We start from the raw sequence: 27313 nt of genomic DNA, 5'->3' as shown, positions 1-27313 counted from the left end.
AGTATTAACAATGGAAAACCTCAAACTTAAATTGTTTCATGTTGTCATAATGAAGTGTTTGTTAATGATTTTCACTGTCAATTAGTTCATGAGCAGAATGGTACATGTAGTACACTGTATGTGTGAATGTGCACCTAGGAAAACAAATATCATTGAATAGTTATTTGCTATTAAAGTGAATAAATATGATACTCAAACATTATTAAGAAATTATTTGCTTAAGAATTATATTTAGTAACTATCTTAAATTTTCAGACCCTCATAAAGAGGACTTGATGGAGCTGACTCTGGACACAAATCTTAAGGATTTCACAGAGGAGGACAAGGAAAATCTGAGGAGTCAGTTGGCCTCCATGTTACCTGATTCAGCAGATGGTGATGTCACTGTACAGATACAAAATCTACATATGTCTCCTGAATTACTGTACGTAAACAAATGTGATGTTAAATGTACACTGTACTTAAACAAATGTGATTTTAAATGTACACTGTACGTAAGCAAATGTGATGTTAAGTGTAAAAAAAAATACACATCTCCTAAGTCACTGTACTTAAACAAATGTGATGTTAAATGAAAACAATCTACAGAATTCTAAGTCACTGTTAGTAAACAAAAGACCAGTTTATTTTTTAAATTGAATTTTAATCGTGTATGAGGTATGTTTGATTTTTTTTTTTTGAAGGTTACATGTCAGTTTCTATGTGACTAATGTAAGAAAAGAGACACATGTCTACAGACCTGGATTGGAGACTGCCAAACTTCTCAAAGAACAACTGGAGTCCTCCAACAATCATATACTCAACTACAAAGTCCTGTCCCTAGACACAATAGGTAAGCATCCTAGAGTCCTCTAACAGTTATATACTCAACTACAATGTCCTGTCTCTAGACACAATAGGTAAGCATCCTAGAGTCCTCTAACAGTCATATACTCAACTACAATGTCCTGTCTATAGACACACATTTTTTAAGCATCCTAGAGTCCTCTAACAATTATATACTCAACTACAAAGTCCTGTCCCTAGACACAGTAGGTAAGCATCCTAGAGTCCTCTAACAATTATATACTCAACTACAATGTCCTGTCTCTAGACACAGTAGGTAAGCATCCTAGAGTCCTCTAACAATTATATACTCAACTACAAAGTTCTGTCCCTAGACACAATAGGTAAGCATCCTAGAGTCCTCTAACAACTATATACTCACCTACAATGTCCTGTCTCTAGACACAATAGGTAAGCATCCTAGAGTCCTCTAACAATTATATACTCAACTACAAATTCCTGTCCCTAGACACAATAGGTAAGCATCCTAGAGTCCTCTAACAATTATGTACTCAACTACAATGTCCTGTCCCTAGACATAATAGGTAAACATCCTAGAGTCCTCTAACAATTATATACTCAACTACAAAGTCCTGTCCCTAGACACAATAGGTAAGCTTCCTAGAGTCCTGTAACAACTATATGCTCACCTACAATGTCCTGTCTCTAGACACAATAGGTAAGCATCCTAGAGTCCTCTAACAATTATATACTCAACTACAAAGTCCTGTCCCTAGACACAATAGGTAAGCATCTTAGAGTCCTCTAACAATTATATACTCATCTACAATGTCCTGTCCCTAGACACAATAAGTAAGCATCCTAGAGTCCTCTGACAATTATATACTCAACTACAAAGTCCTGTCCCTAGACACAATAGGTAAGCATCCTAGAGTCCTCTAACAATTATATACTCAACTACAAAGTCCTGTCTCTAGACACAATAGGTAAGCATCCTAGAGTCCTCTAATAATTATATACTCAACTACAAAGTCCTGTCCCTAGACACAATAGGTAAGCATCCTAGAGTCCTCTAACAATTATGTACTCAACTACAATGTCCTGTCCCTAGACACAATAGGTAAACATCCTAGAGTCCTCTAACAATTATATACTCAACTACAAAGTCCTGTCCCTAGACACAATAGGTAAGCATCCTAGAGTCCTCTAACAATTATATACTCAACTACAAAGTCCTGTCCCTAGACACAATAGGTAAGCATCCTAGAGTCCTCTAACAATTATATACTCAACTACAAAGTCCTGTCCCTAGACACAATAGGTAAGCATCCTAGAGTCCTCTAACAATTATGTACTCAACTACAATGTCCTGTCCCTAGACACAATAGGTAAGCATCCTAGAGTCCTCTGACAATTATATACTCAACTACAATGTCCTGTCTCTAGACACAATAGGTAAGCATCCTAGAGTCCTCTAACAATCATATACTCAGCTACAAAGTTCTGTCCCTAGACACAATAAGTAAGCATCCTAGAGTCCTCTAACAGTCATATACTCAGCTACAACGTCCTGTCCTTAGACACGACAGGTATACACTCTAGATATGATAGGCACCAACAGTGTTATCCATTCTTCTCTCATTTTTATGTTTACAAAATGTTCATAATTATATATAAGCTAGGTAGACATGTTGGTTAATTTCCTAGACACTGACAATATTCTCATATTATTTAACAAAAGCTTTATGTAAGGGTTAATGTACAAGTAGTGCTCCATTCCTTAAAAGTAATTGAGCCGAGGCCCCGAAGAGGCCGAGGCCCATTGCTTTTAAGGAATGCAGCACTTCTCGTACATTAACCCGCGTAAAATCCACCTTTTTAAATGCTTGTAATTATTGTTTTTTAACATATAATAAAGAATATTTATAAGATACACTGTAAATATACATTTAACATATTTGTGGCATTTATTTATATATAGAGAGAAAGTAAGGCGAAAAAAGTGTACTGAAGTTATTTTAAAAATTCGCTGTCATTCAATAGTGTAGTGAGATGAGTATCTGACTCCAAAGGTGAAGGTACCTGGTTTGATTCTCAACATAGTCACATTTATTTTCTTTATGTGAAAGTAAACTTGTTAAAATTTTCTAACTTCTTTCCTCAGTAAAGGTACGGGAAGGAGAATATGAACATAACAAATTCTGTTTTCAATCTAATTTGCTACTCTCCATTCCTGTAAAATAATGGAGCGCTCAAACAAAAGAGTGACGTCACAGGTGGATTTTACCCTAGATGATGCCAAATCTCAGTCTTTCTTTTAGTTAATACTATTACCATGTTCATTCTTAACTGATGATATTATATCTTTCAGTTTGCCAAATTAATTGTTCTGGGCATGGCTACTGTGATAAAAAGTCCAAAATGTGTGTGTGTGATGCCTTCTGGATGCAAAATTTCTTTATTTTCCATGTGTTGAATGGAGAGAGTAACTGTGGTAGGTGTACATAGAAATGTTAACCAGCTGTTTCAGACTTTCAGTATTATTATCCACACTGTGTCTAGTGAAAACAAGATGTGTGTGTGAAATACTGATGCCCCAGTATGGCAGTTCAAGGGCAAGGTTAAAGTTCTTAAGATGTAGATCAAACTCAAAGGTCAAGACTTCAAAAATCATAAACACAATGTAAGGCAAAAATAAACCTCCCCTTTTCAACTATATGCAGAAAAACCAATTTTCCATAAGATAGGCAAAAAAATTTCTCCTCTAGGCTTAACTTTATTAGCTCACCTGAGCTGAAAGCTCAAGTGAGCTTTTCTGATCACCCATTGTCCGTCGTCTGTCCGTCTGTAAACTTTTCACATTTTCGACTTCTTCTCAAGAACCACTGGGCCAATTTTAACCAAACTTGGTACAAAGCATCCTTGGGTGAAGGGGAGTTTAAATTGTTAAAATGAAGGGCCAAGTCCCCTTCAAAGGGGAGATAATCAAGAAAATACAAAAATTGGGTGGGGTCATTAAAAAATCTTCTTCTCAAGAACCACTGGGCCAGAAAAGCTGAAACTTATGTGGAAGCATCCTGGGGTAGTGTAGATTCTAAATTGTTCAAATCATGACCCCCGGGGGTAGGGCGGGGCCACAAAAGGGAATCCAAGTTTTACATTGAAATATGTAGTAAAAATCTTTAAAAATCTTCTTCTCAAGAACCACTGGGCCAGAAAGGCTGAAACTTATATGGAAGCATCCTGGGGTAGTGTAAATTCTAAATTGTTTAAATCATGACCCCCGGGGGTAGGGCAGGGCCACAATAGGGAATCAAGTTTTACGTTAAAATATATAGGGAAAATCTTTAAAAATCTTCTTCTCAAGAACCACTGGGCCAGAAAAGCTGAAACTTATGTGGAAGCATCCTGGGGTAGTGTAGATTCTAAATTGTATAAATCATGACCCCCGGGGGTAGGGCGGGGCCACAATAGGAAATCCAAGTTTTACATTGAAATATGTAGTAAAAATCTTTAAAAATCTTCTTCTCAGGCACCACTGGGCCAGAAAAGCTGAAACTTACATGGAAGCATCCTGGGGTAGTTTAGATTCTAAATTGTTCAAATCATGACCCCCGGGGGTAGGGCGGGGCCACAATAGGAAATCCAAGTTTTACATTGAAATATGTAGTAAAAATCTTTTAAAATCTTCTTTTCAGGCACCACTGGGCCAAAAAAGCTGAAACTTATGTGGAAGCATCCTGGGGTAGTGTAGATTCTAAATTGTTCAAATCATGACCCCCAGGGGTAGGGCAGGGCCACAATAGGGAATCCAATTTTATATTGAAATATATATGAAAAATCTTTAAAAATCTTCTTCTCAAGAACCACTGAGCCAGAAAAGCTGAAACCTACGTGGAAGCATCCTGGGGTGTGTAGATTCTAAATTGTTCAAATCATGACCCCCAGGGGTAGGGCAGGGCCACATTAGGGAATCCAATTTTGTATTGAAATATATAGGAAAAATCTTTAAAAATCTTCTTCTCAAGAACCACTGAGCCAGAAAAGCTGAAACCTACGTGGAAGCATCCTGGGGTAGTGTAGATTCTAAATTGTTCAAATCATGACCCCCAGGGGTAGGGCAGGGCCACATTAGGGAATCCAATTTTGTATTGAAATATATAGGAAAAATCTTTAAAAATCTTCTTCTCAGGCACCACTGGGCCAGAAAAGCTGAAACTTACATGGAAGCATCCTGGGGTAGTGTAGATTCTAAATTGTTTAAATCATGACCCCGGGGGTAGGGCGGGGCCACAATAGGGAATCCAAGTTTTACATTGAAATATATAGGAAAAAATTTTAAAAATCTTCTTCTCAGGCACCACTGGGCCAGAAAAGCTGAAACTTAAGTGGAAGCATCCTGGGGTAGTGTAGATTCTAAATTGTTCAAATCATGACCCCTGGGGGTAGGGCGGGGCCACAATAAGTACTACGGGGGAGGGGGGGGGGGAGAAATCAGGTGAAAAACAGCAAGGCCAAAGTTACTCAGGTGAGCGCTGTGGCCCATGGGCCTCTTGTTATCAATATGCTGCTAAGATTTACATGGTATCATAATTTTTGACAAGAGGCATAAAAAATGAAGAGGAAAAAAACCTGTCAGCTGCATTTTGAAAAAAAGATCTGAGGCCCTTGATTAAATTTTTTTTTTTGCTTATATGGTTCCAAGATTTAAGGCATAATTTTTCTGGTCTGTGTTTATGACTACAGAGCAAGAAGGACTGAAGATAACACATAGCCTTATGTATCTGTTATAATTCAATTTAGCACATGCATTTTGTGGCTGGGTCAGTTGATGTGTCATTCAAGACCCTATCAGAAAATAAAAATTCAGAGGGGGTGAAATATCACTATTCTTTTGAACAACACTAATTTGTAGATCTCCACCTTTAGCATAAATAAGAAATTTAAAACTGGGAGGGGGGACTCCAAATCAGATTGATTGATTTGTAGGGTTTTATTTATTTGACTTCATTTTGGTATTTCTCTGTATCTCAAATTTGAATGGATCTCCTTCCCCAAAACCATCAGCACCCCTAGAATTAAAATTAATATACCCACAAAAAGCTAATAGATAAGCTCCACTTACAGAAAAAGGGCATTTATTCCCTAGCTAATGATTCACTTAAGATATTAAATCTTAATTTTTATTGATGAATATCATTCACACTACTTTTTGTGCCTTGATTTCAGATTGGAGTGTTTTGTATTTCATCATTGTACTTTTCCTTGTGGTGGTGGCCCTGGCAGCTATAGTATGGGGTACAATCTGCTGGATTAAAAAGCGCAGGTATGTGTAAATCTAATCGTACATAACTGGCAGCTATAGTATGGGGTACAATCTGCTGGATTAAAAAGCGCAGGTATGTGTAAATCTAATCGTACATAACTGGCAGCTATAGTATGAGCCCAGGTATGTAAATCTAATCGTACATTACTGGCAGTTATAGCAGGGCTCTAATTGGCGAATAATTTAGTTGCCATGGTGCCTAAAATTTTTGATTGGCGCCTAAAATTTTTCGATGTCGCGAAATTGGCGACCATCTTTAGTTGACTTGGCGATCGTCAAATTCCGGAAATTTTCACATTTTTAACAATTTTTCTGAAAAAGTGAAAAGAAATGTATAAAAAGAGGAAATTATTTTTAGCAATGGACATGTCATGTTTTCTTGGGCACATCATGGGTCCCTATATTCTGTTAACTTTTAAAGTTGGCGCCTTAGAAAAATTGCCTGGGGACTTAAAATTTGCATTGGCGACTAAATTTTTCAGATAAGGCACCAGCTGGCACCTTAATTTTAGAGGCCACTTAGAGGCCTGTATAGTATCAGGGCTCAACATTAACTTTTTTCCCTACTTGTCCATTCGGACAAGTGACCAAGACATTTACTTGTCCGAACTTCAACTTCACTTGTCCGAAAAGTTTTCATTAGAGATCTAATACTGTCAACTTTAAAACTAAAATAAAGTCCATTACACATGGCATGTGCTTGATTGATTCATGATGTTATTGACAAATACAAAGAACACATAAAACGAAATTTTATCTACTAGACTTTCTGTCCTGACAACAACATAAATGTCCACATTCGTTAAGTTCGTAAGTTTCATGCCTTTTCAGTAGTATGCAATTAGTGAACTTCGATCCCGATCGAATGTGAACTCAATTAACGATCTCTATCGGGATCAAAATTCGGTGTTTATGTACAGCTTCCGTCTTGAAACTACCGATTAACTTTCAACAGTCGTTCTTTTTATTATTTAGAGACTCTTTTACATTAAAATGCACTTGTCCAATCGGACAAGTGCCCGGCAATATTCACTTGTCCGTAATTTTTTTTTCACTGGTACCGGACAAGCGGACAAGCGTTAATGTCGAGCACTGAGTATGGGGTGCAATCCCCTGGATTAAAAAGCGCAGGTATTTGTAATTGTATGTGATAAGTAAATAAAGGTACAATATTTGTACATTTGTTATAGGAAGTGGGCATTAAAATTAAATCTGTGATATTTTTACATCAGGTGTAAATGCTACAAGTGGAGGACAAGGAAGAGACATCGCTACTCACTTCTACAGGAAGTGGATGACGCTAAAGATGAAATCAAGCTGTTGCCAAAAGGTACGTCATTATTTTTCCACATAATATTTAATATTTTAATAAGCATATCTCTGTCACAAATTAGATAAGCATATTAACTTTGACATTCAAAATCTCCCTATTTTGTGAATGTGAAAAAAAAAATATATGAATGGGAAGGAACTAACACCCCCTCCCCCCCCCCCCCCCCCAATAAAAAAAGTGTATCTGGAAAAGAGTTCAAAGAATCAAATTACTTGTCTTTCAATTTCTTTTTTTTTTTCAAATTGAATATTCATGAAGGAAATACCCTAAAGAGCATAACTGTTGTAAGTATGAACTCTATTTGAAGGAAAATCACAGAACAGTAGCGTGATGATGTCCGAGTCTGATCTGACCAGTGAAGAAGAGACTTTATTTATAAACCATAAAAAGACTAATGGATTCATACAAAAGCCTGTGAATGGAGTATCAAAACATATAAAGACAAAGCTTCGGGCATAACTCAACTCGGCAATGGACAGTGAGAGCTGCAGTCCATTATCTGTTATACATATATGTATATCCAATATACAGAAAAGTAGGTTTAAATTAGAATATATTATATAGTATATTGACTGTAACATGGTGCAATATTCATCATGTATAATAAGGGATATGATATTATATCAACTCAATGTGGGAAAACATATATGCTGTTGCATCAATTCTTATGTGAAATGATTGAACCCATTCCAAGTGTTTTTAAGATTTCAGTGAGATGTTCTGAATGTATGAATCAGGTTCAATTACTAATTTTATCTCACTCATATTAACATGCTTACCTGTATAAGTGAGTTAATCTATACTAAAGTAATTTGGGTCTCAAAGCTTTTTAGTGCTTCTAAATAACATTCAGGAGTTCAGTGTAGAAATGGTTAGTGAAATAGACAAAAAGATTAAGCACAAGTCTGCGATCTCAGCTCTCGGTGCTTAACCACACTATGTATTAAGGCAATCAATATTCCTTGTAAATATATCCACCCATGTTCAGATTGTGAATAATTAATGCACTGGATATTGTATTGAATAACCAATGAACATTGGAATATTACATATATTGCTTCAGTATTTAGATAGAAATTTTGGTTGATTTTTGCTTGAGTTGTTTGAATCCCTCACCCTGTAAATATGATGATGTGCACCACATTCAGTGTACAGCAGATGGTGTCATGTAATATGTAGTTTATTTTTAATTTTCTTGCGCAATGTTAAGCCACCATTGATTATGATGTAAAATTGAAACCATTTAAGTAAGCATTACATGTATGTTAGTTTGATAAATGGAAAAATTCAGCTCCAAATGCATTCAACACTTTCATTTTTAAATATTTTTTTTTGCTTTCAAAGTGACAAGATTTAATATGTATAAATTTAGGCCATTCTAGATACAAGGTCATAAAAAATTTTAATTTTCTTTTCTGTTTAACAAAGCAATGTTGGAAGTCGATATATGAGCATTTATGTTATAACATTTGTAATTTAATTTTATTTTATTTGCCAACAAATCTCTTGTTTAGGTAAAATCAAGTTAAATTATTCAGCAGATTGCATCGTAAATTGTCACCTGAGAAAGCTTATAATTGACACTTTTCCTTACAATATATATATTATTTATCAAGTTATAATAATGCTTTGTGCAATGAATTACAAGTACACAAATACTCTTTTCAACACATATGAAGATGATGTTGAATAAATGTTTTATTCAGGAAGTATCTAATTTACACTAGTCATATAGACTTGCTTATACAAATTTAGGAAGTGGTCATGATTCAAAAAAGTCTAGACTTAACTGTATGCACAAAATCTGCATTGATGCAATAAAACCATTATTCAGCATGTTAGCAAACCTGACCAAATTTTTAAAAAAAAATAAAAATGATTGCAGCACTGACTTTTGTTACATGCAATAGATCAAGAGTTGAAGTGTATTCAACAAAAAATGCTAGGGATCTTTCAGTAGATTTATGCATAATGCATATAATTTGTGCAATTTATATTTGCTTTTGAGATTACCCACAATGTACAATGTTATATATCTTTGATATTAAACCTGGTGTATATGACTTTTTTTCATGTCTGTTCAAATTCATGAAATCAAAAGATTTTTTTTAGAAGAAAAACAAATATCAGCTGTATGTAAAAGCATTAATGTGTTGAATGAATCCTATTTTATTTTTTCTTTTATTTAAAAATCTGTCCTGACTTTCTACAACTGAGCTTTGATATTTTCATTGCCTGTAGTTGGTGTAAGGTTTTGATATTTTTTTTTAAAGAGTGTTATTCCTTACAACTGCATTCCATGTTATACATCACATAGTGTTGTATAAATATTTAAGAAATCCAGATTTCAGTGTGACAACAGATTTTTACTGTATATACAATAGTGTTATTGTTGATGAATTTTGTATATAGTTGAGGGGATTGTCTGTAAGGTGTTTTGAGGATAAAGGGTAACTGATTTACAAATTTTATTGATGTGGGGAACTTTTGAAAATGTATAGTTTTTTTCTCTAAACTTAAATCCAGTGTGTTTTTATTTTGCCTTAATAAGGTATTCAACATGACATATTGTTGTAAATTATTGCAGAAAACTACCAGCACGTATATTTTTTAAGAAGATTAACATTCATTACATATGGAGGTGGAAACATTTATCAGAATTTTTGCTGTTTTTTATATTTTAAATGAACTATGTAATTACAGGCATATTTAATAGTTTATTTATGACTTTGTGTATAGGAGTTCAGTGTTTATTTTGTAATTAAAGTTGGGACATATCCATAAATGAAACATAGGCATCCTGCTCATCATAGAGAAATAGTGTACATATTTTGCTTAAAAAGGAGATCTCATATTTATGTCTTTCTTCTTCCTCTCTCTCTCTCTCTCTCTCTGTTTTGTTTTGCCATGACATGCACAATGCTTTCTTAAATAAATTAGGTATTCGAAGGACATTCCATTCGCCTTAAAATGATTTATTAAGTTGTAAAATAAATTATTGAGCACAAGTAGATAAAATTTATCAATAGAGTAATGTTTTATACACTGTGAACCAACTTTTATTCGTGTGCGAGAAATATTCACGAATATAAATAGCCGCGAACCATTTATTTAGCTTTGTATTTGTAGAGAATGTTTCCTCAGTCACAAAAATTAATCTTCGTATATAGATTTTAAACCGACGAATCGCAAATAAAAGATGACGCGAATAATAGTTGGTTTACAGTATATATGTATATTATGGTTCTTTCATATGTTAAACTTTTTCATTTCGAGGCTTAATTATGGTATAAATATGCTCAGATTTTTACTTTTATTTTTTATCTTTTTAAATGATTAGGTTGTGATTTTCACATTTTACAATCATGTACAGTACCAGTAACAGACATATTTTCTTAGCTCTTTAGCTCTACTGGTCAGAGACCAGAAGAGCTTATGCGATAGTAAGGTGTCCGTCGTCCGTCCGTCTGTCTGTCTGTCTGTCTGTCTGTCTGTCTGTCTGTCCGTCTGTCTGTAAACAATTTTTCAAAACGCTACTCCTCCTACAGTTTTGGTCCGATTTCAATATAACTTGGCACACAAGTAGACTACACTAAGATACATAATTTAGTGCATCGGTTTTTGATTTCGATGGACGGTGTTGCCATGGTTACTAAAAATAGAAATTTCTGTGAAATTCCTTTAAAATGCTACTCCTCCTACAGTTTTGGTCCGATTTCAATATAACTTGGCACACAAGTAGACTACACTAAGATACATAATTTAGTGCATCGGTTTTTGATTTCGATGGACGGTGTTGCCATGGTTACTAAAAATAGAAATTTCTGTGAAATTCCTTTAAAACGCTACTCCTCCTACAGTTTTGGTCCGATTTCAATATAACTTGGCACACAAGTACACTACACTAAGATACATAATTTAGAGCATCGGTTTTTGATTTCGATGGACGGTGTTGCCATGGTTACTAAAAATAGAAATTTCTGTGAAATTCCTTTAAAATGCTACTCCTCCTACAGTTTTGGTCCGATTTCAGTATAACTTGGCACACAAATAGACTACACTAAGATACATAATTAAGTGCATCGGTTTTTTATTTCGATGGACTGTGTTGCCATGGTTACTAAAAATAGAAATTTCTGTGAAATTCCTTTAAAACGCTACTCCTCCTACAGTTTTGGTCCGATTTCAATATAACTTGGCACACAAGTAGACTACACTAAGATACATAATTTAGTGCATCGGTTTTTGATTTCGATGGACGGTGTTGCCATGGTTACTAAAAATAGAAATTTCTGTGAAATTCCTTTAAAACGCTACTCCTCCTACAGTTTTGGTCCGATTTCAATATAACTTGGCACACAAGTACACTACACTAAGATGCATAATTTATTGCATCGGTTTTTGAATTCAATGGACGGTGTTGCCATGGTTACTAAAAATAGAAATTTCTGTGAAATTCCTTTAAAACACTACTCCTGCTACAGTTTTAGTCTGCTTCTAATATAATTAGGCATACAAGAAGACTATACTAAGATACATAATTTATTGCATTGGTTTTTGAATTCGATGAACAGTGTTGCCATGGTTATTTAAAATAGAAATTTCTGTGAAATTCCTTTAAAACGTTACTCCTTCTACAGTTTTGGTCCGATTTCAATCTAATTTGGCACACAGTTAGAATACACTACGATACATAATATGTATTTCTGTTTTTTTTATTTGGGTGAATGGTGTTGACATGGTTACCGGTACTAAAAATAGAAATTTCCGTGAAATACTTTCAAAACGCTACTCCTCCTAGTTTTCATTTGATTTCAATATAACTTGTCACAAAAGTAGACTACATTAAGATACATAATTCTATTTATTGTTGCATGTTGCAATGTTTCAAATCCAAGTGCTACTTTTCTTTTGTTATACAAACAGACCAGTAGAGCTACAGTCTCATCAGAGACTTCTGGTTTTTATCAGGTCACCAAAAGGAAGATGTTTATTTATTATGAGAATCTATCAGAGAAGAAATACAATATAGATACAGAATTTATTGAATTTAGTGTGTGTATGTATGTATTGATTATGTGCCTTTAAATAAAGAGCTTTCTTTTGAGTATTATAGCTTCTTTTTGGAAAAAAAAGGGGGGGGGGTCTTTGACTTAGAATTTATATTTATAGAGCAAGGTGTATAATATATATTGTATACGAATCTTGAAAAAAAAATCACAAGTTAAAATTCTGCCATTTTTTTTATGTAGGTTTTTTATGTGATGTTTCAAAATAACTGTATAGTTTGAATTTCCTTTTATGAAAAGCTGGGTTTGTTACTTAAATATTAAGTAAGTTTTGTGTGTGAGCCAATGAAATGATAAGAGAAGTAAATAAACTCTTTACACTTTGAGCCATTGTCCACGTGTTTTCTGTGAAATAAATTAGGTATTTGTGTGCGGTGTGGCACGTTTTCTCCTTATACAGGATGTAGAAGTCTCTCCCAGTTATATAGATTTAGGTACAAACACTACCTCATCATGACTTCATATACATGGTTTATCTAGTAGTGCTACTTCATGTAACTTACAGTATGTAGGTGTCTTCAATTATCAATCATATCTTTAACCATACATGTCTATGTACACGGCCTCTCTATTAACTGTTGACATGACATCTTACGTAACACAGGAAGTGATGAGCACTTACACCCTGTACTGTTAATGTCTTGTTTATGTTTCAAGTAGATCATCTGCCAAACTACAGGTTCACATGATTCAGGAATTTCAATTCTTTAAAAAATTGGCATTAGAAACCTGGAATTTTTGGTTTATAACTTTAACAAATCCATTTTCGTATAAAAATGAAATAATTTCAAAATGTGCTGGTTTAAAAGATTGTGTTTCAAGGTGGATTTAGATTTTAAAGGCCAACAAGCCTGGTTTATACAGAATTTTCAATTTTTTAGCTCACTCTAGGCAGAGTTAAATGACCTTTAAAGATGGAAAATGTCCTTTGTCATGTTAATTGTTGTAAACTTTTCAAAATTTCATTTTCTTCTCCAGAACCATGGCCAATTACAGCCAAACTTGCCGCAAAGTCATGCAGCATAGCTGAAAATTTTCAAATAATTGTGCATTTTGTGATAAAAGTGTGAGAGTAAGTATATTGGTGAAGTTATATACTACAAATTAATATTGTTAGATATCGGGCCACTTCATTGGACAATCGGAGACAATTTTGGCAGCCATTTTTCAAATGGCCATCATACGCCACAATTACAAGCATACTTCCATAAAACTGTAGTAGCGACTGGATAAAAAAGTTTATAAATTTATCCGTATGTGTGTAGAGAACCTTTTAGCTCACTTGAGCATAAAGCTCAAGTGAGCTAATTTGTCCGTTAAATGTCTTTGTCATTGTCGTCTTTAACTTTTCAATTTTTTATGTTCTCCCAAATTTCTGGTCCAATTTAACTTGCAATCAAGCATTGTTTTACTCCAGTGACACCTCCTCTGTTTAAAGGGGGATAACTGAGCAATAAAAAAAAACATCCAGTTATAACAACTGTTCCTAATACAAGAACGATTTATCTGCGAACATGTATTTTTTATTCTTTTGAGTTAAGAAAATCTCTACCTTTGATCCATGCATAATTCCATGGATAACATTTTATCGGAGCTAAATTCCATAGATTTTTTTTTTTTAGATTGATAGACTGTGATATGCACAGTGTTCGAAGTTTAATATCCCAAAAACACAAAAAGTGTGGAAAGTATGAGCTGAAAGACTTCCTTGCCGAAGGAGAATTCTGTTGAAGAGAGATATAATTCCTGTACATGTTCACCCATCCTTATAATATCTAGAAAATTTCAACTTCATCTCTGAAATCTAAAATTTTGCAGCAGTACTACATCAAAATGCCCTTATACTGATTAGAGAGTCAAGAGCTATTCTCTGTAACGATACGAATTTTGATGAAATGTGTTTCAAACAGAAGTTGGTTGCTATGTGTCTTGGTTGCCAAGGTAGCAGATTAACAGACTTGAAAAAATTAAGATTTTCAGCTACGTTTGAATCCTAAAGTGAGTCTTAACGAAGACAAAGATAAAGGAAACTACTACCACAAAAGCATTACACTTTATGCCACTTAAACCATTATACTTGTATAATTATTGTGTTGAAAATAATTTAATTCATAAATATCAATCTGGATTTCAACCCGGTGATTCCACAACTAATCAATTGCTAGAAATATATCATACCATAATATCTAGTCTTGATAAAGGTAAAGATATTAGATTTGTCTTCTGTGACATCTCAAAAGCATTTGATAGAGTGTGGCATAAAGGTATCCTTTATAAACTAAAATACTATGGTATTTCTGAACAGATAGTTAATTGGATTGAGAACTACTTGTCTGACAAAAACCAACAAGTAGTTCTTGATGGCTTTTCATCAACCACTAGAGCTACCAATTCAGGTGTCCCTCAAGGGTCAGTCCTAGGTCCCTTTTTATTCTTATTGTATATTAATGACATATCTGAAAATTTATCAAGTCCTGTAAGGCTTTTTGCAGATGACACATCTTTTTATGTCATAGTTGATGATGATATTATTAATTCTGCAAACGACTTAACAAAGGATCTTGAAAAAATAAAACAATGGTCTTATACATGGGCAGTAGAATTCAATCCTAGTAAAACAGTTAATTTAGATTTTAGCAGGAAAAACATTTGGCATCCGAAAATTAGATTTGGTGAAGATTGGCCTACTATTCAAAATGTTGAAACACATACTCGTTTAGGAATAAGAATTCAGCAGGATGGTAATTGGAGATCCCACATACTTGATATTCATCCTAAAGCCTGTAATCGATTAAATATTTTAAGAATGTTAAAGCACATCCTTAAGATGGATGCTTTGATCAAAATATATTTTGTTTTTATTCGTCCTACACTTTCATCATTCAAGACTGCCATAAAAAGTATACACTGCTTAAAACTCAAGAAATATTACAACTATGGAAGTCGTAAAATGAATATATTTCATTGTCAATTGCGAAATAATGCTAGTAATTTTTAATGCTGATTTATTTAATCATTTTTAAAGGAAGATCAAAGTTGTGACATGTGCGGGTATAGTTCAGAAACATCATTTCACTTTTTTATGAAATGTCGAAAATATTGTGTGCAAAGGCAGAACCTTATACAAAACTTGAATACTTTGGAATTACCAATGCCTTTATCCTTAGAAGTTATTTTGAATGGAGACAATAACCTTACTTACAACCAAAATATTGCAGTATTTAAACTTGTTCATGAATTTATTACATCCACAAAGAGAGTTGCATGACATTGTTTCTCTTCTTGTTTTTTTTTTTTAAATTTGTCAACCACAGAACCAACATCTATATGTACTTTCACATTTATACCTGTAATATTCTTATTAGTCATATATGTTAAACTACAAACATATATTGTATCATCAGCTCACTTAAACTTAATATTTTGTCTTTTTTTTTCACAAATTTCTTTTGAATATACACATGTATATATTTAATTTTTTCAATGATATGTAACTTGTATTTACTTGTACATGTATGCCTTTGACCTTTTATTATGGAGAGGACTTACATAGGCAGTGCCTGCTGTCCAATCCTTTTATGATTATACATAATAAAATATTGTTTAAATTATAAATTAAACCATAAAGAAATTAGTTGTAAGAAATCTCTAAAAAGTAGGTATTTAAGCAGGCAATTTTTATTCTAAAAAAAAGAGTTCTAATGATAGGTGTTACAAGGTCAAACTCATCGTAAAACTGTAGAGAAAATACCAAAAACAATTGATCATACATAAGTGAGTTATGGCTATACAATTCTTAAAATAGATATCATGATTGCCAAGTTAACACAGCTTTGTTAAACACAATTTTGAATAAGATTTGATTAATACTACAATCATGAGAAAAGACATGGAGAATCAATACTAAGAAATATATATCCTTAAGGCCTTTGCAACACAGATAACGTCAAAAAATTTCGGAAGTTATTGCTACATTGTGAAGACACAATGCAGGCGAATAGCAGTGGTTAAAGGTAAAGATTTCCCGCTGCCTTATGAATATAGTTTCTTTTCATCAACATGGCAACCAATAAATAACATCACATTACTCCCATATGGACTTGGACCCCTTTCTATTATTTGCATGGTTACATTTCAACTTTTATTAATTGCTTTTATTTTATATAAAATTTATGTTATTGTGTTTGGGCATGTTGTGTCGTCTTTAAAAGTGAAGGGGAGGGGCAGCCAGAAAAGTAAATTTGACAACTTACCTGAAAAAAACTTTTACAAGGAAAAATATATATATTGTCCAAACTCAAAAGTCCTATTTCCAAGGGGGGGGGGGGGCATACATTACCATATAAGAATTAGATTCATTGTAGAGAATGGCTCTTTAAACATTTCGTATACGTTTCTGCTTAGAAATTTTTCCATTTTCGGAAAAAGTTGAAACAGTTTGGTGCCGTAAATTTTAAGACTCATAGTTCAAAAGTATCTCACCATCTGTAAGTAATGTTTTCTGAACATCAGTTTAGGTGTTTTGTTAATTATATCTCAATATAAAGTGCGCATTTATAAGGTATATTAAAATGAAAAGGATCTTTAGTAGCGCCAAACAACAAATATTGAAATAAATATTTTGTGTCAATGAAAACACCACCATGTATGCAATATTAAAGAAATAATTTATTCAAAACACTGCTTCAGTACAACATTCACTAAGGCAATCATACATCGGGGACCTTCATAGCGGACAATGCATATACCTTTATAAAGTATGATACGAATAAGCGTTAGCTTGAACTCATTTCACTTGGTTCCCTATCTATTACAATACATGTACATTAACACAGAAATCGCCAACCTAGTGATAGAATACATCACTGATCCATGTACACCACTGGTCACTGACCATTGCCCATGGCTAACATATAACTGGTCCAGTATATCGCTGTACTCTGCAGTAACCATCAAGATGGGGACGAGAAGGTGTAGTATCGTCTTTCTTTGTCTGGTCGCCATCTTAATTTCGCAGGTCCAGGGACAACTTCTGGGATTCGATCCCTCTCTTGGTTATCCTTATGAAGGCGGTTCTGATCCCTATACACAGAACATAGGCATCTACAATCAACAGTTCCTGAAGAACCAGCAGATCACTCAAATGACGAGACAAGTTAAAGAGACCCAGTTAATAGCCATTGTGGGTCTGCGTAAGTACTTACTTTTTCTTTCAATTGAGTCTGTTAATGTTTTCTTGGATTCTTAACGTATATCCTAGACTGGCCATCCATTCGTAAAATGCATAGAACTCACTCGAGTTACATATTGCTCAGCGTGAACCTTCATTTTGACTTTACACCAAATTGAGCACACAGTGCGCCTAGACTTTTGAGTTGATAGATTGCTTTGTTATTGCGGAAAGGTTCACCTTTAGTTATTGCTATTGCCATTTTTTGCTTATCTAAGCCGAAGGTTTGACCAAAATTTGTCCGTTAACTGTCGTCGTTGTTATTGTTGTCAAAAACTTTTTAAAATTTCATCTTTTCCAGAACCACTAAGATAGTTTTAACTAAACTTGGCACAGAGTATCCTTGAGTGAAGGGCATTCAGGTTTGTTCAAATGAAGAGTCACATCCTCACATCCTCTTCCAATGGGAGATCATCCTGACCCACAGGTAGTTTGGGGCCACAACAGGGGATCAAAGTTATGCATGGGAATATATAGAAAAAATCTTTAAAATTCTACTACTCAAGAACAGCAAAGCAATACATTGTAAGTAGTCATATTAACACAGAAGCATCCTCAGATAGTCTAGATACAAATTTGTTCAAATCATTGCCCATGGGGTTTTATGGGGTCACAATAGGGAATCAAAGTTATCCATAGGAATATATAAGTTTTTTTTTTAAATCTCCTTCTCAGGAACAGCAAAGCCATAGTTAGTCATCATCAGGGAGTGTAGATTGAAATTTGTTTAAATTATTGCCCATGGGGTTTGTATGTGGCCACAATAGGGGGATCAAAGTTAATTATCCAAAGGAAAATATAGGAAAAATCATCATAATTTTCTCAAGAACAGCAAAACCATGGTTAGTCATCCTGAGGTAGTGTAGATTCAAGTTTTGGTCAAATCATGTCCCCTAGAGGTAGGATGGGGCCACAATAGAAGATCAAACTTATATAGAAATATATAAGAAAAAAATCTTCCAAAGCCTTAATTAGTCAAAGAAATATGAAAATATCCTCAGTTCGTGTAGAATCAAGTTTGTTCAAATCATGCCCACCCACCCACCCCACCCGGAGAGAATTGGTTAGGTTGAGACCCAATCTAATTAAAATTAGATGTTCCGAATCTGCTACCACTTCTCAAACATCTAACAACATCCCATTAGGGGTCACGTCAGAGCGACCTTTCGATTATGAATAAACATAAAAATTTTGGCCAATCAGGTTCAACCTTCTGTATACGATTCTAAAATTAGTTCCACGGCTACATCTTTACATTATTGATGCTCTGTAGACTGTCTTACATTGAATTAAAGTAATTTTGGTATAAATTGAACGTATACTTCGCCAATCTGGCATTCTTACCTGAATAATGCAAACGAAAATGCACAAACTACTATATATCCCGCACGTCACATATAGCACGGTCTTTACCATGCATATTTTGCTTACTACGAAACCTCTCGGGCGTTTAGGTATGGCAGTAAAAAAAGAAACGCATCCGAACCATAAACCAAGATTTCGGAGACGGCGATTTCATTGGGTAATCGAAAGGTCGCTCTGACTTGACCCCGAATTGTTTGAGAAGTGGTAGCGGATTTGGAACATCTAATTTTAATTAGATTGGGTTGAGACCATTTGTATATTTTCAATACTGATTTCTCTTTTTCCCTAGCCAAAGTGCTCAGGTGAGCGATGTGGCCAATAGGCTTCTTGTATATTTTGATTATTTTCTTATTTTTCATTTTGAAAGAGATATTAAAATGCTTATAGCCCTGCATATTAAAGCTGATATTATTCCGATGTTCATAACATTTTGAAACACGTTGCACTAAGGGCATTATACTGAATAACTTTAGGATACAATATCACATCTATGGCACCTGATCCACCTCTGATGTTTTGGAGGTCCGTGTTTGCTCTGCTCCAAAATTTGTATTGTTTAATGGACTTTTGAAGTTGAATACTGCTCGTTTTCTCCACACATTTCATCTATGATAACTGTTTACTGGGTAGTAAAATCAAAAGGGACCCTTAATGTCAAATACACGAAAACTATTGACTATAGGAGAAGACACGTAAATCTTTTATAGAGCTTTTTTTCCCTTACAGTGGGTATGGGCTTGTTGCTGGCATTATCCGTAAACAGCGGATCACAGGGATGATTTTCTGGAGCACAAGGTAAATTTAGCATACAAAATGTGTATTTTTCTCAAATGCCGTTTTGTTCACATAATTCAAGTCGTATACAGTCTCGTTATTAATTTAATGTCATGATTTTTTTTTTCATTTTTCATTGTTTTTATTTATATCTTTTTCAGAGAGTTTCCACAGCTACCGAATTTACCGTCAGATAATGTCATACCCCGCAGCAAGATCTTTAATTAGTAATTTATTCAATTTGATTTTTGACAATTTATTTATTGCTTCATTATTCACATTTGCCAGATTAAATTCATCAATGTGTAAAAGTTAGTGTTCACATGTCTCATATTAAAGATGTACATCAACTACGGTGCGTGAATGTAGCGACTGATTCTCTTGGTAGTGTATACTGGTAATGTTGGCCATCAATATCAATATAAAATGTCTGATCTCTGTCGTTACGGGGATTTAACACCACTATAGCCACACTGCCATCATTGTTCTGAAAGGCAACAGAGTGTACGTCATCCCATCCATACTCAGGAGTATCTAATCGAACAGCTTCAGGAAACACGAACTTTGACATATGACCTATGATGTAATACTCCGTGTTCTTTGACATGCCGCCATTGCTATGGATAGTTATTACTCCATTGCAATTGTTGCAGCCACCAACTCCGACCTTTGGACCGTGGTTATCGTCCAGGGCAAGATTCCAGTACATAACAGTTTTTGCCCAGTTGCGAGTTTGCCCGATGGAAAGAATACGCATGCCCCAAACAACATTGAATCCCGGCGCCCAATCACCCCCTGAACATTCTGTAAAGTAGATATCCTTATCAGGATGTTGATTGTGAAAGCCACCACAAGTGTCATGGCGTCCACCATAGCAGTGCCAGGCGCTACCTCTAATGTACTGAGCCGCTCCACCGTCCGCTAAAATGTTTCCAGCATAACTGGTGTCATCCCAGTTATGATCGTATATGATAATTTTTGTGTTGATACTATGCTGATTAAAAGCAGGCCCGAGATAATTCTTGATTATATCTCTTTCCGTTTGCCAGCTGAGTTTCATGGTTGGATAAGAGTTGTCAGTGTGCTTTGGTTCATTCTGTAGGCAAATTGCGTCAATTGGAATTCCTTCTGTCTGGTACGCCTGTATGAATTTCACGAAATACTGAGCATAAGCCTGCTGGTAGTTGTTACCATTATGAAATTCGCCACCAAAGAGAGAGTTCGTGGTTTTCATCCACGCAGGCGCAGTCCACGGCGTTGCGATGATTCTAAGGCTTGGGTTAATTTGAATGGCTTGTTTGAGGATTGGGATAATGAAATCCTTGTCTTTTTGAATGCTGAAGTGGTCCATGTGGAAATCGTTGTGCTGCCAGGATGGCAGATCATTATAAGTGTATGGCTGTACTCCCTGAAAGTCCGTGCCTCCCATGGGTAACCTCAAATAGCTCATGGCTAAAAATGAAATCACAAAGCTCTCAAAATATCATCAGATTATACTGTATCAGAAGTCCAAGTCAAGTTGAAATAATAGCACTAGTATTTTGTGGCTTAACCAACCTTTCCTAATATCTTACTGTGATCCGGTTTTTCATCGTGTCTAAAGCAATAGTAGGGACTATGACGCTGTTATAATGGGTTACGCTTTTTGATACAGAAAAAAAAAGTGAAAAGATTTCTATTCAGAGTAAATTTAAATGGTTGTGAAAAGCTATCTATTAATGCATAGAGGCGATCTATAATTTATGAAACTTACAAATACAATGGAGAAGTCGACAATACGGCTCAAGCCAAATCAAGAAGGGAGTGCAACAAACATCAGGGAAGTAATTGTATCATCTAGTGTTATACATAATAGTCCAATGTTGTAATCTGTCAAAAGTTCTTTCTTAAAAAGTTCATTTTTCTTATCCATCATTTTCAGTATCCTATAAACTCTCTCTCTTTTTTTTATCTTCGCAAAATCTCACCATAACTCCCCAACATTTTTCATTTTATGACATGCATAAAAACTTCTGTCTAGATATGGTATGGTCTACTAAAAATTTATAGGAAAAATATTCTCCACAGCATTTGATCAAGATTGATATTCATTAAAAACAAAAGCTCAAGTTTTAAAGAGCAACACCGCCTCTCCCGTTTTATCTTAACTTATCTTCAGTGGAGACGGGTATTTAAAACCTAGGATCCGTCGTGCGCATTTATATAAAAAAAAATTAATGGGAGAAGGTAAAAAGACACCAATAACAAAATGTTTTTACCAGCTTTTAGTGAGTTATCGTTTGCAAATTGATTTTTTTTTTTAAATTCTCGTTAAGAATTTCATCAGCTAAGGGAGGATTATGAATATGACATCCTTACAAATTCCAGACTTTCCAAACAGATCCTGCATTATTTGATCTCGCTGGGAACTGTGGTACAGATTGTAGGCGGCGGCATTCGTCAGTGCCGCTCCAAATCCGGATATATACTGATAACGCTTGTTACGATCCACAAAAATACGAAATCCATTCGAACTTCCGGTGGGGGACAGCGAGGCTTTTTGCGATAGCCTGTCTCCTCCGTTGCTATTGGTTACCCATACGTCCATATTACCGTTCACCAGAAGAGAGATGGTAAGAAGAAAAACGCATATTGTCACTAAACCTAAAATAGAATTGTTAATATAGTTAATTTTGTTTAACAAATAATAGCCATACCACGATTTTCTTCATAGATACAGACCGTGTTGTGAAGTTCTAAACAAATCCATTGTGTTCTAAACCGGACAGTGTACAGACTGATTTTATATTCAATTAGATAAGAAACATGTAGGTCACAAGTTGAATATTTGGAATTACATCCGAAAAAAGGTAAATCTGTCCTCGTCATTCTACAAGTAAGGTCCACATTACAAGCGAGAAGGAGCACAATTCTGTTCTCCTACTTTCTCTTCGTTCTGCTTTGGCTTCAAATTTCTTCAATAGATTTCAAAATTATCAAATCATACATTTGTTTATTTTATTATTTTTCAAGTTTAATTATTTGGAAATTCATATACAATTGTATGTCATTTTACATTCGGGGATTTTAAACAATTAAGATGCTTTACGAAATATAGTTTATACCGGAAAACATTATGTAATTCAAATAGATATGATATGATTTGGAAGATTAAGGGGTTTAAAATAGAATGCTTCCTGCACTCCGATTTATTATATTTATCAAACAAGTACTTGTACAAACTGTATACACATTTTTTTTTTAGCATTGGCGACTTTATTTTATTTTATTTGTTAAAAAAATATATCACGTTTCACTTAAAGTGATAGGAAATCCGCATTTCAAGACACCAAACAACACATCAATGCAGGTCAAATTCTAGTTCTATTGATTCTCTCTATCATACTTATCAATTGTGTAGATGGTATTGGTGTCATATGAGGCCAAGATAGAACTAACGTTTTCTGTGATTTTGACTCCTTTTATTAAAGTACATCATTTTGTATGATACAGTGAGTCATTTATGTTTATACAGTTTACAGATAATAGCGTATCAAATATCAAATTTCAAAATTTATTCTAATAAAAATTTAAAAAAAAAATCCCAGCAAATAATTAGTTACAAAAGAAGCATGTCTTTCATATTGCAGTTATGAAAATAGGATGCGCTATGTATTTCTTTTTAAAAATGTGACTGCTTTTACATGTATCATTGTTTTCTCTAAAAATTAGGCCTAGTGGATATACTATATATATATATATATATATATATATATATATATATATATATATATATATATATATATATATATATATATATATATATATATATATATATATATATATATATAAAGCACATTAACAACTCTTAAACTAACATAACTGCCCTAAGTGAAGAAATATTAATATAGAAAGCACAAATTCACTTTTATAAGGATACTCACTTCCGCCCCAGCCCGGGGTTGAACTCTCGACCTACGGAATCTCTCCTAGCAGTACAGGATTAGCGCGCTAGACCGCTCGGCTATCTAGGCAAGTCAAAAAACTTGCTTTCGATGCCGATGGAATTCTCGCGGCGCTGCCCTACACTACACGGTCATTGAAAATTTTAAACCCCCAAAACTTGGGAGGACACTTGCACATCAATATTACCGGGTATATTGTTTGAAAGACTCCAAGAGGAAGACATCAAATTTAAACAAAAAATCCCTCTATTTGGTTTCCATAATTTACCCTTGCTTGTTACATTCTGCCCTAGCACTGAACCCCCCTGGCCCAGGGGCTATGAAATTCAAAATTTTGGAATTTTTTGTCTTACCTACACAACGATACAAAGTTTGGTAATTTACCTGATTTTGGACACACTTCAGACAAAAAAAAAGGTTATACACACAAATAAAAGGGTATATATATCAAACACTTTATAAAAAGTTATCTGTTTGGGAGAAGCGTGTACAATGAAAAGCCGACAATACAATCCTTAATAAGAGGGGATCGCCACAAAACAACGAACAGATTCATCAGAGATGTAACATCTAGTGTTATACATAAGATAGTCCATTGTTTTATATAACCTTTCAACATTTCTTCCTTAAAATGTTCATTTTGATTGATTGATTGTATGTTGTTTAACATCCCGTTCGAGAATCTTTTCACTCATATAGAGACGTCACCAGATATCGGTGAAGGGCTCTAAATTTAGACCTTTACTCGGCACTAAGGGACATTGAGCAGTGAGGGACATTTATCATCCCAACGCCTGTCGTGACACGGGGCCTCGGTTTTTAAGGTCTCATCCGAAGGACCCGCAACTTTCACTTCAAAGTGTCGAGCGCTTGGCGAAGGAACAGTTGCTACCTGTTTTTTTAACTCTACTGGTCAGAGACCAGAAGAGCTTATGCGATAGTACGTGTCCGTCGTCCGTCTGTCTGTTTGTAAAAAAATTTCAAAATGCTACTCCTGCTACAGTTTTGGTCTGATTTCAATATAACTTGGCACACACGTAGACTACACTAAGAAACATAATTTAGTGCATCGGTTTTTGATTTCGATGAACGGTGTTGCCATGGTTACTAAAAATAGAAATTTCTGTGAAATTCCTTTAAAACGCTACTCCTCCTACAGTTTTGGTTTGATTTCAATATAACTTGGCACACGAGCAGACTTCACTAAAGTACATAATTTAGTCAATCAGTTTTTTATTTCAATAAACGGTGTTGCCATGGTTACTAAAAATAGAAATTTCTGTGAAATTCCTTTAAAACGCTACTCCTCCTACAGTTTTGGTCTGATTTTAACATAACTTGGCACATAAGTGGACATCACTTTGATACAAAATTTAGTGCATCGTTTTTTGATTTCAATGAACGGTGTTGCCATGGTTACTAAAAATAGAAATTTTTGTGAAATTCCTTAAAAAAACTTCTCCTCCTACAGTTTTGGTCTGATTTTAATATAACTTGGCATACAAGTAGACTACATACACTAAGATACATAATTTAGTGCATCAGTTTTTGATTCCGATGAACGGTGTTGCCATAGTTGCTAAAAATAGATATTTCTGCGAAATTCCTTTAATACGCTACTCCTGCTACAGTTTTAGTCTGCTTTTAATATAATTTGACAAACAAGAAGACTATATTAACTTAAAGATACATAATTTAATGCATCAGGTTTTGATTTCGATGAACACTGTCGCCCTGGTTACTAAAATTAGAAATTTCTGTGAAATTCCTTTAAAACGCTACTCCTCCTACAGTTTTGGTCTGATTTTAACATAACTTGGCACATAAGTGGACATCACTTTGATACAAAATTTAGTGCATCGTTTTTTGATTTCAATGAACGGTGTTGCCATGGTTACTAAAAATAGAAATTTTTGTGAAATTCCTTAAAAACACTTCTCCTCCTACAGTTTTGGTCTGATTTTAATATAACTTGGCATACAAGTAGACTACATACACTAAGATACATAATTTAGTGCATCAGTTTTTGATTCCGATGAACGGTGTTGCCATAGTTGCTAAAAATAGATATTTCTGCGAAATTCCTTTAATACGCTACTCCTGCTACAGTTTTAGTCTGCTTTTAATATAATTTGACAAACAAGAAGACTATATTAACTTAAAGATACATAATTTAATGCATCAGGTTTTGATTTCGATGAACACTGTCGCCCTGGTTACTAAAATTAGAAATTTCTGTGAAATCCCTATAAAACGTTATTCCTCCTACAGTTTTGGTCTGATTTCAATCTAATTTGGCACACAATTAGAATACACTACGATACTTAATATGTATTTCGGTTTTTGATTTCAGTGAATGGTGTTGTCATGGTTACTAAAAATAGATATTTTTGTGAAATACTTTTTAAACGCTACTTCTCCTACAGTTTTCTTTTAATTTCAATATAACTTGGCACAGAAGTAGACTACATTAAAAAAAACATAATTCTATTTATTAATGCATGTTGCAAAGTTTCAAATTCAAGTGCTACTTTGTTATACATGCAGACCAGTAGAGCTACAGTCTCATCAGAGACTTCTGGGTTTTTTTTTTTATCGACTTAGGTCAGTCGCGACCGGGGCTCGAACCCATGACCTTCCGATCACGCAGCGAGCCCTCTACCGATTAAGCTACAGTGACGGTATGTCCTTCATTTACAGTATCCAACGCGTGGTGCAGTGGTTAGAGCGTCTGCTCTAGAGTCGCGGCGTAAGGAGTTGATCTTTACGTCGCAGGTTCGAATCCCAGTGTGGGACGTGGGGACCGGTCCTTCGGATGAGACCGTATAGACCGAGGACCCGTGTCGCAGTAGGTGCTGGCACGAATAAGATCCCTCACTGCTCAATGGCCGTAAATGCCGAGTATAGGACAACATTTGCAGCTCTCCACCGGCAAGTGGTGGCGTCTCCATATGAGTGAAAAATTCTCAAGAGGGACGTTAAACAACATACAAGATGTACAGTATCCAACGAAATTTCTCATTTTTTTGCAAAATCTCACTGGACTTCGCAGTAACTTTTCTTTTCTTTAAAGACATTTAACATGCATAAAAAAATACAAATTATCCTATTCGACATTTATAGTCTGAAGAAAAAATATTTATGAGTTTGATATAATGATTTGTCGAATTCGTTTAAGTGACATTTAATCGTTATAACAAATTTAAGAATTCGTTTTAACGAATTTAATCTTTCATGACAAATTTTCTGAATTCGTTAAAACGAATTTAATCTATTATAATAAATTTGTTGCATTCGTTGTAACGAATTTGTTATAACAGATTAAATTCATTATATATATATATATATATATATATATATATATATATATATATATATATATATATATATATATATATATATATATATATATATATATATAACACCATTTTCTTCATGTATACACAAGTAATTAAGACCGTTTTGTGAAGTTCTTAACGAATCCAT

General features: G+C 34.4%; 2 protein-coding genes across 2 annotated transcripts in view; one reads left to right on the top strand and one right to left on the bottom strand.

The window, feature by feature from the left end:
* LOC133191199 (dyslexia-associated protein KIAA0319-like protein) overlaps positions 1–12840 on the top strand; it is a 65826-nt gene extending 52986 nt beyond the window's left edge. Inside the window, exons 20-25 of the mRNA XM_061326935.1 lie at positions 256–424; positions 684–832; positions 3158–3280; positions 6016–6112; positions 7345–7442; positions 7753–12840. Coding sequence (XP_061182919.1) covers positions 256–424; positions 684–832; positions 3158–3280; positions 6016–6112; positions 7345–7442; positions 7753–7904 — 788 coding nt within the window. The 3' untranslated portion in view covers positions 7905–12840. The remainder of the gene's footprint in view (positions 1–255; positions 425–683; positions 833–3157; positions 3281–6015; positions 6113–7344; positions 7443–7752) is intronic.
* Positions 12841–20190: 7350 nt separating this feature from the next.
* LOC133191206 (uncharacterized) lies at positions 20191–27313 on the bottom strand. The gene is made up of 3 exons (XM_061326942.1): positions 27286–27313; positions 22242–22526; positions 20191–21335 (listed from the first exon to the last, which is right to left on the bottom strand). Exons 1-3 carry the CDS (start codon positions 27311–27313, stop codon positions 20230–20232), a joined length of 1419 nt encoding a protein of 472 aa, XP_061182926.1. The 3' UTR covers positions 20191–20229.

The sequence above is a fragment of the Saccostrea echinata genome, unplaced genomic scaffold, assembly GCF_033153115.1.
Source record: "Saccostrea echinata isolate AGI-Se365-2 ecotype Australia unplaced genomic scaffold, CSIRO_AGI_Sech_v1 ptg000023l, whole genome shotgun sequence".
NCBI lineage: Eukaryota > Metazoa > Mollusca > Bivalvia > Ostreida > Ostreidae > Saccostrea > Saccostrea echinata.
This window is presented reverse-complemented; position numbering and strand designations above follow the sequence as displayed.

What these genes read in the sequence shown, in the direction of transcription:
- LOC133191206 (XM_061326942.1), bottom strand. Translation starts at nt 27,313, where the DNA reads ATGGATTCGTTAAGAACTTCACAAAACG. An exon ending in GTTAAGAACTTCACAAAACG is followed by an intron (nt 22,527 to 27,285) that starts GTCTTAATTACT and finishes ATTCTATTTTAG; the next exon opens with GTTTAGTGACAATATGCGTT. An exon ending in GTTTGGAAAGTCTGGAATTT is followed by an intron (nt 21,336 to 22,241) that starts GTAAGGATGTCA and finishes TTTCATTTTTAG; the next exon opens with CCATGAGCTATTTGAGGTTA.